Source organism: Solea senegalensis, linkage group LG14 (assembly GCF_019176455.1).
Source record: "Solea senegalensis isolate Sse05_10M linkage group LG14, IFAPA_SoseM_1, whole genome shotgun sequence".
In the NCBI taxonomy this organism is placed as follows: Eukaryota; Metazoa; Chordata; class Actinopteri; order Pleuronectiformes; family Soleidae; genus Solea; species Solea senegalensis.
In genome coordinates, this window is record NC_058034.1 from 1,961,167 (window position 1) to 1,975,086 (window position 13,920).

At 41.7% G+C, this 13,920-nt stretch overlaps 1 protein-coding gene across 1 annotated transcript in view; it reads left to right on the forward strand.

Annotated features, from left to right (window-relative positions):
- sema6bb (sema domain, transmembrane domain (TM), and cytoplasmic domain, (semaphorin) 6Bb) overlaps positions 1–13,920 on the forward strand; it is a 168,712-nt gene that overhangs the window by 110,079 nt on the left and 44,713 nt on the right. Inside the window, exons 11-14 of the mRNA XM_044043999.1 lie at positions 4,906–5,037; positions 6,140–6,289; positions 8,224–8,403; positions 11,421–11,561. Coding sequence (XP_043899934.1) covers positions 4,906–5,037; positions 6,140–6,289; positions 8,224–8,403; positions 11,421–11,561 — 603 coding nt within the window. The remainder of the gene's footprint in view (positions 1–4,905; positions 5,038–6,139; positions 6,290–8,223; positions 8,404–11,420; positions 11,562–13,920) is intronic.

Genomic DNA, 13,920 nt, shown 5'->3' on the forward strand with positions numbered 1-13,920 from the left:
AGTTGCTGCAGAAGTTTCAGCTGCTCCACGCGGACGAGGGTTAGAGATTACAGAGAGAAGAGGAAACCAACGGGGAGTCGATGTGAAAGGTCAAAGAATCGGAATAAAAAAAACTGGGTCAATGGGATTCAAATATACAGACGAGGCTGGAGGAGAGCAGATGAGAGCGAAAATAAAAAGTGAAGCTGAAGATAAAGGGCAGAAGCTGAAGGGGTCTGGAATCTGAAGCCTAATTTAAAATATGTTAATATTTTATGCTAAAAAAGAAATGAGTCAAATGTCAGTACCTTATTTTTTGATGTAAGTTTTATCAGAACTAAATCAATAAGTGCCACATATAAACAGTATTAGAACCTAAAGAACTGTGAACTGTGTATAACTTCAAGCAAAATAGGTTTTAAAATTAGGATTATGTGGTTTTATATGACGTAAACTGTAAGTGAAGTACATGTTTATGTCATTTCTATCACTCATCATCCCTAAAAACTGGAAAAGAAAGCTTCTCTCCAAATGCTTCACTTTGATCGTGCTCTTACATTACCGTGTCACTTTTACACCTTTATAAAGGAGTGAGACGTGTTAATTGGTGAGATGCTTCAGCCAGACATTCTCCCTTTTTTAGTTTATGAGGCTAAGCTGATTCGAGCTTCATATTCGCCACTGACTACGACATGAGGGTATTTCGTGATCTTCTAATTGAACTCTGGCCAAGAGTATTTTCCAAAAATGTCAAAGTGTTACTTAACAAATGCCAGTGAAGCGTTGCTGCTGTGCGGCAGAAAAGTGAATTATGTATTAATGGGCCTGAAGGTCATGAGTTTAGTCCAGAGAGATGTCGTCCGCAAAAGTTTCTCTTCAGTGAAGCCGTGAAGACGGAAAACCTTTCAGATGATGAAGATATATACGAGAAAAGAAATGAAATGGTCCAAAACCTGAGATTTAATATGCAAATAATCTAACCTTTAATTTAGAAATAAAATAATAATGGCCCCATGTGGTTAAATCATACTCATGAGCATGTGGTACATTTGTTTCCTCTAGTAAAAGGCCTGAGATTCTTTCTCCCCCTGATTACCCAACCCTCCTCTTCCTCATCTGCTCGTCAGAGGTTCTGCGTATCTGTGAGTCCAGAGTTCATCTAAGCCATCAGTGAGCTTGTTAAGTAGTGAGGAGGTAGTTAAGCCTCCACACGCTCTCAAACGGACTCCCTATGAATCTGGCCTGGACGTCCTGTCACTCAAACTCCGCCGAGGGGAGAAAGTGAAAGGTGATGGACAAAGAGATGAAGAGGAACGAGCTAAATTAGAGAATAAACAGAGGTTTCAGAGTCAATGGACTTTCCTCCTCCACCGACTACTTACAGCAATAAAGTCAAACAACAAATCACACGCGCTTAATCAGCTGCTGATCACTTTAATTATACTTAAGCTGGGTTTGAGTTACAGAGGAGCAAACGTGCGAGAACAAAGTGAAAGTTAAAACATAAACAACAACCATTATGTAATCCCAAATAATGATCATTATTTCATATATATCATGTCATTGACAATGGAGATAAACTGTCCAACAGAAACACACACACAGTATACTGTATACACACAGTATATATATATATATATATATATTAAGCCAACAATGCACCATGTACACCTACATTCAATTTAGACTGTCCAAACCCACATATATATAAAAAATATATATATTTTATATAATATATATGTACATGTATATGTACTCATATATATATACATATATACTGTATGTGTATATATTATAAAATATATCTATATATGTTTATAATATATGTACACATATATATTATATAAATATATATATTTTATATAATATATATGTACATGTATATGTACTCATATATATATACATATATACTGTATGTGTATATATATATATATTATAAAATACATCTACATCTATTCATGTTGATTTTTATTGTTTATGTTCATATTCTTTTGTCTGTTTGGAGAGACGAGGTAACATTATTAACATTATTCATATGCTGTGTCCTTCATCTGAGAACAGGCTCTCTCAAGCAATACTATCAGACCTGGCTGAGGGAGTGTTGGTTTGTATACAGCAGCAGCAGCGCAGGGGCGGGCAGAGAGGTTTTATCTCATTAATCTGCTGAACTGTCTGGTTTTTGTTCGTTTTTTTTTAGCATATTTGAGGATTCTGAAACATTGTGTGGTGTTTTTTCTTTATGTTTCAGTCATACTGCAACCTGTTTGCAGCCGTCTCAGTTTACTAGTGCGTTGTTGTTGTTGTTGTTGTTGTTGTTGTTGTTGTTGTTGTTGTTACGTACAGCACCGCTGTACTGATAAATACAAAGAGTCGTGTGAAGCTGAGAGACTTAGAATACGACATTTGTTGTATTCACAAATGAATAAACAAACAAAAATGTTTGCCCGTTTCTAAATGAAAGCCGTGAAAAAGCACGTCGCCCTGTTTGTGTAAAAATCCATTTGCTGCAGTGCACTGGCTCTGTGTGGAAGATGTCCATGAAGATAATTGAGAATTAAATACTAGCGAAGGAAAACAACGCAAATGGACAGTAAAGTGGGAGAAACAATCACAGAAGAAGTGGAAGAAGTGGAAAAACAGCCCGAGGTGTTTTGTCTTACTTCTGTTTGACACAGAGCGCTGCATGTGGCAGGAGAGAACATGGGAGTTAAGGGGTGAGAAAAAGGTAGTGGAAGAAAACTGGAACACACGTCACACTCAACATCTGGTGCCTGTGGCCTTTAGACACGGTGTATCGTCCACAGAGCCGCCTCCAGCTCAGAGTCACATCCCTGCCTATGAACGATAAGTACTGACGGAGGTGGCGTGACCCGATCAAATGGCACATCGGAGCGAGAACAACTCCCTGCTGCGAGTGAAATGCTTCAGGCACTCGCCATCCCAAACAAACAAAAAGGCTTTCAAGGAGGGTTACCCAGGAGAAACAGTCCTCGGCTCGTTCCATAATCGTGCGGCCGCAGACCCTCAAATCACCAGTCGGACGCATTTGATTTAATGTGAAGGAGAAAGGAGAAGATATGTGCTGTGTGTGGGATTCATGAAGCAAGAGGCTGCAGTTGTCTCTCAGGGTGTTTTTTTTTAAGAGATGTTAGCACTTAGTCACTAACTCTCAAACTCCAAACACCATTAGTCATTGACATGGACACATTCAGAGCAGGGAGTTGAGTCTCAGAGCAGGAAGCTGTTTTACTCTGCAACTCATTCCTTATCTCATCCTGACACTGCTCTCTTTATTCCAGTCTGAGTTGTGCTTTGTTTCTGTCGCCACGATAACTCCAAGTGTAGGTGATGTAACTTTGTATCGTTGATTGATTTTTGTTTTCAATAATATTCCCAGCCCACAGGACACAATTATGTCAAGATACAGACCAGCATGACAGAATAGAACTTATATTACACATAAACCTTATGCACAATAACATTTCTGGATTTTGAAAAGACATTCATTCAATACTGGTATTTTTGATTCATCACAACGAGGACAATACAGAATGAAATGTGACTCATTCTTAATTTCACACACACACACACACACACACACGCGCGCGCTGTATTCTTGCAGAACATTTTTAAATCTGCCAACCTCCAGGGTTCTTCTTGATAAGTTTGCTCTCACGTAATGTTTTATCACACTAATTATGCGTGATTTAAATATATGTTCACAACTGTGGTCTGAACAAAATGTCTTTTTGAGACAGTAACTTGTATTCATGCTGCGTGATAAATGATTGCAAGTAAATCAGCGTCCTCAAAAATAGCCTTTAGTCTTTTTAGTCTGTGAGGAATGTTTGTGATTTACTCAGAGAAAAATCCTCTCCATCATCCTGTTTACTGTCATGTTAATAAAATGAGTCCTATAATTTGGGGCCACACGGTGGATTAGTGGTTACCGCTGTTGCATTGCAGCCAAAAGATCCTGAATGCAAACTCCCCTTCCTCTCTCCTCTGCTGTGCGTGGGTTTTCTCCAGGTTCTCTGATGTCCTGTACATGGAACACTCTAAATTGCCTGTATGTGTGAGTATGAGAGTGAATGCTTGTTTGGGATTGGCACCAGCAGCTCCACGACCCTCACGTGGAGGACAAAGCAGTAGTCAATGGGTGGGTGGGTGGATGGGTTTATTCACACAGGAATCCAACCCATATCACCCTGAACAGGCAGAATAAGAACACATTTGCAAACACTTAAACAACAATGTTGTATGACTGTGTCTCTGTTTGATGGTTGTGTGTGTGTGTGTGTGTGTGTGTGTGTGTGGGCTGTGGTGATGCTCTGTTCCCGTCACAGAGGTCACACAGAGTTAAGCGTCCTCCTCCGTGCTCTGGGCTTTTCACTGGAACATGCTGATGGCTTAATTTCCCTTAAAACTCTTTCCTTTCTTTTGTGAAAAAGGCAAAGATATTTAGTGACTCATTTCCTGTTTGGTCTAATTGTCCAAAGATTGGAGCCGAGACCTTTTTTGATAGGCCAGTGATTGTATCTGCTGCACACCCGCGGCGTTGACGGCGTCCTTTTTCTTCTTGAATTTCTCTCCGTCTTCATAACAATTTCCTTTGTGTTCAAACATTAAATGTCAAATTCGAAACTGTCCAAATCTAATGTGTCATCTTCATTGGGTGTCTGTCCTTTTCTCTCACTCACAATTGATTTTCTATATTTTTTGCTTTAGTCTGTTTTTCAGAAAAGGTGTTCTCTTTGTTATCTTTTCTTTTTCTGTCGCTTATCTTTTCTGTTTCCTGTCTGAAGGTTAAGTCAACACAACAAAGGGCTGATAGTCATTTCATACCCGCGACAATTTTCTAATCAATCAGCTGTCAATCTACCTCTGTCTCACCCCTCTCTCTCTCTGTCTCACCTCTCTCTCTAGTATCCCAGGTTCGGCGGTGTGTGCCTTTGACATGGAGCAGCTGGCGTCCGTGTTTGATGGGCGGTTCAAGGAGCAGAAATCACCCGAGTCAATTTGGACGCCTGTACCAGATGAAGTCATCCCAAAGCCAAGGTGCAGATGGCTGTAATCATTGTGTGCACCTGTGCTCAGGTTGTGTGGCGAGAACAGCAGCAGCAGGAAGAACTTTCAGAAAGTTAGAGCTAGGATTTTCATGTTTGAGGTTGAGAGTTCACACACAAATAAAAACAGTGCATGCAGATGAATACTTTCATAATAACCTTTCATTCATAATCTCAATCAGTTAATCTGAGAGAGTCATAGACTTCTGCATCTTTCATCTCTGGGGAAATCTGGCTAGAGATTATGTAAAGAAACTTGAAACAGGACAGAGTCTAATTTTCCAACATACAGTTCTAGCACTAATGGACTGGACTCGACTCATGAACCTGGTACTTTTTCAGTACCAGCTCTGGTGAGGTTCCGCGTGATCTGAGCCGATACTAAAATGTGACATCAACAGACTGCCGGCCACTGATTGGTCAGAGTGTCGTCACTGGAAGAGTCATGAACGTGACGTCGGACACGGGAATCAAACCGGACCAAACAATGCCGAACTGTAGATCAGTTAAAAAGTCTTAAAAATCCAGGAAAATACAGTTAGTACTGAACGATTCTGTGAGCAAATCTTTTTAATCAACTGATTCGTTTTTGATTACGTTACAAGTCACTGTAGTTTGTGTTTGTGTGACGTCACGGCAGATTCGCACAGCAGTGCTATAGAGACCCCGCCCTCGTTGGCATTGTACTAAGAGGTAATGGAAAACGACTTAACCGATACCGAACCAGAGTAGAGCTGAGTAGTGCTCAAACTGTATCATGGAAAATAAAAGAAGCAATAACACAAGTGTCACCTATTCCATCTCTGTGAATCTGGTGGAATCTAAACCTCTAAACCAAATTACCACTGATTTCTAAATATTTCACATATAATGTTTTGGACTCAATCAAATCATTCATCGGTCTATTGATGAAAATCACCTGTGTGAATGTCTCATTATTATTACATACTTATATTAGTATTGATCGTCAATGAAGTCATTGAGAGGTTTGGATTATCTAATGATCTAGGTTTGGATTATCTAATGATCTAGGTTTGGATTATCTAATGATCTAGGTTTGGATTATCTAATGATCTTCTATGAAAACTTCCCAGACCCGGTGGCTGCGCTGTTCAAGGATCCAGGTTTAATTCGTCCAACGCTTTCCCCGATGACATGCTCAACTTCGTCAAGACCCATCCGCTGATGGATGAAGCCGTCCCCTCTCTTGGACAAAGACCGTGGATAGTCAGAACCATGGTCAGGTGAGACTGAACTCTGTCCAGCACTCGGAGGAACATTTTCGATGACACGTTCCTAAATTGTGGTTTTCGGTGTATTGTTTTTTTGAGCCATGGCAGAAGCAGGAGGATTCAGATAGTTGCCTTTAGAGCTGTTGTTGAGCCATAATAATCCCCCCTGTGTCGTGTTTTACAAAGATTGAGTAACAAAAAAAATTAAAAAGACAAAAAAAAATAATAATCTAAAGCACAGCAAACAAAGCAGGAGTGGACGGTGTAAAGTAAAACTAAAACAGAGAAATACCTCGAAACACAGGGACCAGGAACACATGAAAACCACATCAACAAACTGAAGTGAAACAAATGAAGCAACAAAGACACTGAGGAGCAAAGGGACTTCATACATAAACACACTTGGGAGGCGGGGATAATCAAACACAGGTGAAGCTAATAAGACACAGATGAAACACATCAGGGCAGGAGGACAATCAAGAGGCAGGAAAACTAAACAATGTGCACACAAGGAAATACTACAAAATAAAACAGGAAACCAGACAAAGAAAAATTCAGAATAATGTCGGGTTCTAGGGGGCAGGTTCTCGCGTCTCATGCAGCTACGCAATGTGTTTACGTGCATCCTCAAAGACACATCACATGTGATCGATCACTCTGGACAGACTCACAGGGGACAAGTCTTTAAGGAGGCGGTTTTTTCTATTACATATTATTACATTCGTATGATAAGTGAAATCCATATGATTGTATATTTCATCTTGAAAGTGGTGGAATTTTGCAAGCTTTTTTGTTGTAGAGCTCCCCCTACAGTTTGGGAGTATGCATCCCCCACCTTCCCCTTTCATGTCCATGTGCTTTTCTCTTCTATGCAGCCAGCAAACACAAGCCGTGGAGCCATGTCCATGCCGGTTGGCATCAGTTTTGCATGCTTCTGTGTTTTTCAACTCGAGCCATTCGAAAATCCAGTCCAATGTTTACTCGTGTGTGGCCCCTCACTCAGGGGACAGACCATTGTTCCCTCTTCCTCGCTTCCCCCTGACAACAGTTTTCTCTGTTTAATGTTCGCCGGCTTCATGTTATAGCCGGTACCTGGCTAAGAGTCGTGAGTGTAATACCATGAAACAATTCATGTTTCTTGTAAGACCCCAGACTTGGCGAGCCCTGGTCGTCCAAGGCTGGTTTTCCCACTAACAGCCAGTAGGGGGAGTGGAGACAGCCCCCAGTCTCCTCCTAACAAGCCATTTAACCAACGACCCCAACGCTGTTAAGTGAGGGTAACAACCCTGCGTAGTTCTGCTTTAAATTATATTTCTTATCATCATAATTTGGAAACCACTCAAATGACAAGTTGCTGAATTTGTGTACAATGATTTACGGCGTATTGCAAGCACACACAGATGCGTGTATGTACTCAAACACACATGATCTGCCTCTTCAAGCTGTTAACGCCGTCTGTCAGAGACGGTGTCGTAGCCTGTGGTGACAGGAAGCAGCTGTAGCACATGAAGTCTCACATAAATGCTTGCATTCCTCTCTCTACCTCGCTCCCTCTCTCTCTAATCCACTGTATGGAGTCCAGCTGCCAACCAACCACCAGGGGATTATGGGAGTGCATGTATGTGGAATATTAAACACCCGGCACGACGTGGCTCCTATTCTCATCTATTGACTCATACACACAGGACTGTGTGTCGTTCAGCAACACTGCTATTGTTCGCCAAGTAGCAGATATTACTAATGACTGAAAGTCTGCTGTAATTGCTTTGTTTTGCAGATTTGATGAACAATCTTTTTCTCTGCAGAATTCATTTCATTTTGCCGTGACTCAAGAGGAAAATGGCAGATTATGATTGAAATTCACACCAGTCCTTGTTATATACTGAAGCCAATCAGTCATTCACCTCTTAAATCATAATAACCCGATCATGTGCTCTGCTGCGCAGGTACCAGCTGAATAAGATTGTGGTGGATACAGAAGCCGGGCCTTCCAGAAACCGAACCGTCTTGTTCCTCGGCTCGAGCAGAGGAACCATCCTCAAGTTCTTGATCATGCCCAACCAGGACAACACGGTCACCAACAGCAACATCTTCCTGGAGGAACTGGAGGGATTCAACCCCGATAGGTAAGCATGTCAGCGCTAATAGAAGTTCTACTAAACAGTTTGTTGCAGCTGCCAATGACGCAGAGAAACCTGAAAATGAGGGCCGCGGGCAGCATGAACCGGCTCCTCACACTCACCGTGACACCGCATTACTGGCTTGGCACGTCGTTTCAGAAGCCACGTGAAATTTACAATTAGCATCCTGCATCACCTCGACAGTCTGTTTCAAACCTTTGGATAACAAGGGCAAGTCACAACCCTGTTGAGCTCCCCGATGCCTTGCCTTTCCAAACACCACAGTGCACGTTTAGCTTTCCATATGTGTTAAGGCACATTTCAAAGTAGTGTCAAAAATGCCTTGAAACTATGAGGATTTGCAGACTCTGTCTAGACAACAAGGAGAAATTAAGGAGGAACTGAGTTTTCACAGACATTGATTTGCTCCACGAGAGGAAAGTGATGCTGAACGATGTCATTTTCCACTTACATGAGGGCAAAGTTCAACATGTCTGTTTGTTCTTTATGTAAAGCTACATTAGCCCTTACATCTTATTCCCTTTAAAACGGTTTTTAGCCAGAGTTGCAAAGACACAGAGCAGCAGTGGCCTTTAAAGCGTAAAATGATATGTGGCATTGATTTGTGCACCGTGAGTGATCTTTGGAAGAAAATTGAGAGGATAGAAATGTGGGAAGAAATACACATTTTTTTTACACTCTGTGGAGATTTGGTTTCCAGAGAAATACACACAACAGAGCTGAGAAGATGCAAACCCAGAGCGAGAATACAAATATGAGTAGAAGGACAAAAGGCAACAGATTACAGGGCTAATGTTCATGATCAAATCTGGTTATCTTTTAATGAGGTGGCGACACACTATTAATGGGGCAAAAACATCACAATGTAATAAAATGATGATAAAATCACATCATCCTTAATCTTATCCAAAACTACACTGACAGGAAATGTGACCTTCTATCTTTTGTCTGAAGCAGAATCACATTTAATATCTGGATCGAGTGAATCAGAAATCCTTTTTTTATGCGTTTGTTCTTTAAGATGCACAGTGTCACATGGGAGGACGCTGCAGGCTGCTAGAGTTCACTGCTGATCTGTCACCAACGCTAATTACAATCATTTTTAAAGTAATACATGCTTCCAAGTCAGTAATTGTCCTCCGTGATATATATGCCTTTATTTCCCTGCAGGAAGCACACATGCAGTCCAATCCATTTGCACTGTCCCACTGCTTATTTCGTAAACTTTTCCCATTCCCACCCATGCAGCGCTCAACAATCGGCGTCCCAGTTTATTTGTTCTGCTTCAGACACATGAAGCAATGAGGGATAGTAAAGGCAAATGAAATGAGGGGAACTGTGTGATGAATGAGCTGATGGCGCCTGGAGCCAGAGAGTGAGGGATAATGTAATGTGCATGGTGAGCCCACCAGGAGGTCAGTGACAGTCCAGCTAATCAGGACACAGACACAGTGCACAGCCACATCAGCGTCTTCTTTTCATTTTGTCCTTTTATGCTCTGAGGGCCCCACAACCTCACCTCACATACACTGACAAAGCAAAGTTGTATAAGCCACCACAGAATATGTCGACTCTGTCCTTCTCGAGAAGGTCAGCACATTCAGAATGACTGGATTACGACTGGTGTGCCATAGTGGACACGGAAATGACCTGAAAGTGCTGCAACACTAATAGGCACTCAGTGATCTCACCATGTGTCCTGGATGCATCTCATGTGACTACGTGACATCGGATGAGCCCGGTATTCAACTACACACTGAGATGCACCAATCCCACTGGTCAAAAACTTGTTTAATCCTGGATTTGAACATGTTTAATCTGTATTCACTCACCAAGTCCCAGGTTAACGTGCTAATGTCTTCTTTATCTGTGTCATTTCTTTGTAGCTTTGTCATTGCTGCATGGTTTCTGGTACAACACCAAGATGCACGTTCATCTTTCATTAGCCACAAAAGTCTTACTTTTTAAAACACGGGGACAGTGCTTGATTTGTCACTTCTCCAACTTGTTTTGTTTCCAGCGCATTTGTGACGTCACGTTTCACAAGTGGGTAAAAAAAGAAAAAGGTCGAAAGAAAAAACTCCACGGGGCAGAACGACCACTGGCAGTGGGAATGGTGTTAATTGCCTCATTAAGCTGGTTTACACAGGTTCAACAAATCCCAACTACACCTGCTAATTTGAGTGTGAAAGAGGCAAAAAAAAAGGAGAAAACGGAGGAAAAGAGAAATGAGACTGTGAGTCAAAGCCCTACTGGTGCTGCTGTGACATGAAATGAGATTTAACCATTCGAAAAAGAGTTGTGTTGTGACACTGGCTATTAATACATCAATTGCATACACGTGGAATTTGATCGGATAAAAAGTTAGGAAAAGGTCTTGCAGATTCAAAGAGGCGTGGCCACTGTAACCATCAGAACGTTGGCGAATTTTAACCCTCAACCAAAGGAAGAGAAAGTGACCTGTAACTTCACTGCACATTGACTGATTGTCTAGTTTGCTCCTATTTCTCTACATCCTGTCCTACAATCCTGCGATTGGCCCTGTAGCAGGATGATAGATGAATCTTAATGACTGTGGGCGCAGTCGCGGTGTTATTACCATAAAACCATGCAGATACAACCCATGCGTGAGTGTACACGTGCATAAAAAGGTATAAATCCAGCACAGGTTGTTGTTGGCTGCTGTAGCTCTAAGTGCCAATTAGATGTGATTCAGCTCCTGGAAGCTGCTTTTTCCGCTCTTTTTATTTTGATGACCAGCTGCTACATTCAGCATAATGCATATTTGGGTTCACACAATAACATGAGCTGTCCTCACTTTCACTTTTATTATTATAGTTTTATTTATAGAGCTGTTAATGTTTGCTTCGGTGTTTCACATTAAGGATTTTCCTTTTATCTTGAGGTCGGACATTTAATGTGCAGGTTCATGTGCTGGTAATTGAAATTTCCTAATGCATTTTTCTTTTCTTTTTCTTTGTGTGTGTGTGTGTGTGTTGCAGGTGTGCTGAGGATTCTCCTCAGGCCAGGCAGCTGCTGTCTCTGACTCTGGACCAGATAAGCCACACTCTCCTCCTCACCTTCCCCTCCTGTGTGGTCAGAGTGCCGGTGGCTCGGTGTCAGCTCTACTCCCGGTGCATGAAGTAAGTCTTCACCAAATTCCGTCCAAGCCCGGACACAGCAGGGCAGCATAATAAGAAACAGGGTGACTATTTAGCATCGAGCAAATGTCCTTGAAGCCCTGCCAGCTCGTGATGCGCTGCTCTGTAGCTGACTTGAATTTTCTTGCAATGATAATAATAATAGCAACCGACATTTTGCCCTTGAGCAAGGTGATAATCTGCTCACTGCTGTGTGATACTGAAATGACTCAAAACGCAATAAACTTTCATAAAATCTGTTTAATACACAAAAGTAAAGCTGTATTATTAGCGCTGACAGTATTTTTCTCCATACATTAATAATAACAATAACCTGACAGTATAATACAGATTCTGTCAAAAACAGTTATACATAAGTATGATAATCTGGAATGGATGGACGATAATCTGCTACATTAAATCATGAGCTAGTTGTTCCTGGTGTAGATATGTTTTCTTCACGGTCAGCTTTAATGTATAATCAAAATGTTAAAATCATCTTTAGAGCTTTTTATTTCCATACCTCGTCCAGTAGGTATTAGATGATCAAAGAAGAAGCAAAGTAAAACTTTATTTGTGTGGAAACACACAGAGCCCCTGAGGTGCAGGGATGAACATTTTTAGAGCAAACCTTTGCTCCTCAGGAAATCTCCCCAGATCTCTGTGGTCCCATATCCGAGTCAACCTTTTCTCCCTCACTCACTCATACTACAGCTGGAGCTCCGTGGCTCGTCGCTCCTAACACACCGGGGCGCCACGGAGCTCTGGCTGGAATATGAGTGCTGGTCTGGGGCAGGAGGCTGCAGAGCTCCAGGGAGGTTTCACAGGGAACAAGTGTCATGCACGGTGAGGCAGGGCCACCTGAGGCACGGGGTGAGAAGGAACACAACAATTACTGTGAGGGAACACAAAAGTTTTGTGAGAGAATGACGTTTGCTCTAAAAAAAAAGGTCCCACCCTGACCCTAGGGGGGGCTCTGTGGAAACACAACAGGCTTAACACAAGAAATGTGCACCTTTAAAAATGTTAGAATAAAATGGAAATGAACAACCAATTGGAAAAAAACTCAATTAGAAATAATAAAAACGTAGAAATGAAACTAAACTTTAAAGGGCATTTCAGTCAGACAAGCTCCTTCTTATATATTTAAGGGGCGGTTCACGTGCAGCGTCAAATATATTATTTACTATCACTTTTTTTTTGGAAAGCAGTGAGCTCTTTCAACGTGCCCTTTGATACTCAGTTCAAAGAAGAAGGTCACACTGGCAGTAAACTCTGAACCTCCATCGTCCACACGGAGCTTCGGGAATCAGCTGGTGAAGGGTGCTGATGCTGGGAAACGCAGCGTTATATGTGGGGGTAATGTGTGATGTCTGTGGTTGTGGCGCGTTGGTATTTAATTAAATTCACGTGCACTGAACCAGGTGAGACACACATTCACTCACTCAGTTCAAAACCCTCTTGTCTTACTGAGATCGGCTCACACACTCAGATACGACTTAAATGATTGAACATCTTCCAGTGAAAGCTCTGGGGCCACGTGGTTCGTGTAGTGGTCAGCACTCTTGCCTTTGCAGCGAGAAGATCTGGGTTCACAACCTAGTCAGAACAAGGGTCTTTCTGCATGGTGGGTTTTCTCCGGGTTCTCCGGGTTCCTCCCACAGTCGAAAAACATGCAAAATGGGGATTAGGTCAAATTGGACACTCTAAATCAGGGGTGTCAAACATACGGCCCGGGGGACAGAACCGGCCCGCCAGAGGGTCCAATCCGGCCCGCAAGATGAATTTGTTAAAATTTCACACTAACCTAAACGTAATGTCAAATGCTCCAGATACCCGTGACTAAATGTTTGTGCCTTAGTAAAGTATAGTAGATTTAGTAAATTTAGGCATGATATTGTTGAAATTGCACTTATATTTCTCAAGAAATTTCATGTTTTGTAAAATTATCCTTCATTAAATGTAAAACAAAGGAGAAAAAACAAAGGGGTTCTTGTTGTTCATAAGTTATTATGCTATTAGTTTACTATTTTTACTGGTCCGGCCCCCTTGAGATCAAATTGTGCTGTATGTGGCCCCTGAACAAAAATGAGTTTGACACCCCTGCTCTAAATTGACCATAGGTGTGAGAGTGAATGGTTGTTAGGCCCATCATTAAAGTCTTATGTTTTGCAGTAAACTACTGTTGAGGTTCTCACGCTGTATTATTAGTCAGCATTGAATAATCCCATGTGGAAAACTACTTCCAAATATGCCACAGGCTTGTACATGCATACAATGCCTTCCATTTACGACTGGTGATCCCTCACAATGAACATTTGTATTTTGTTAGACATGACCACGCATTTTCACCGTGATTTGT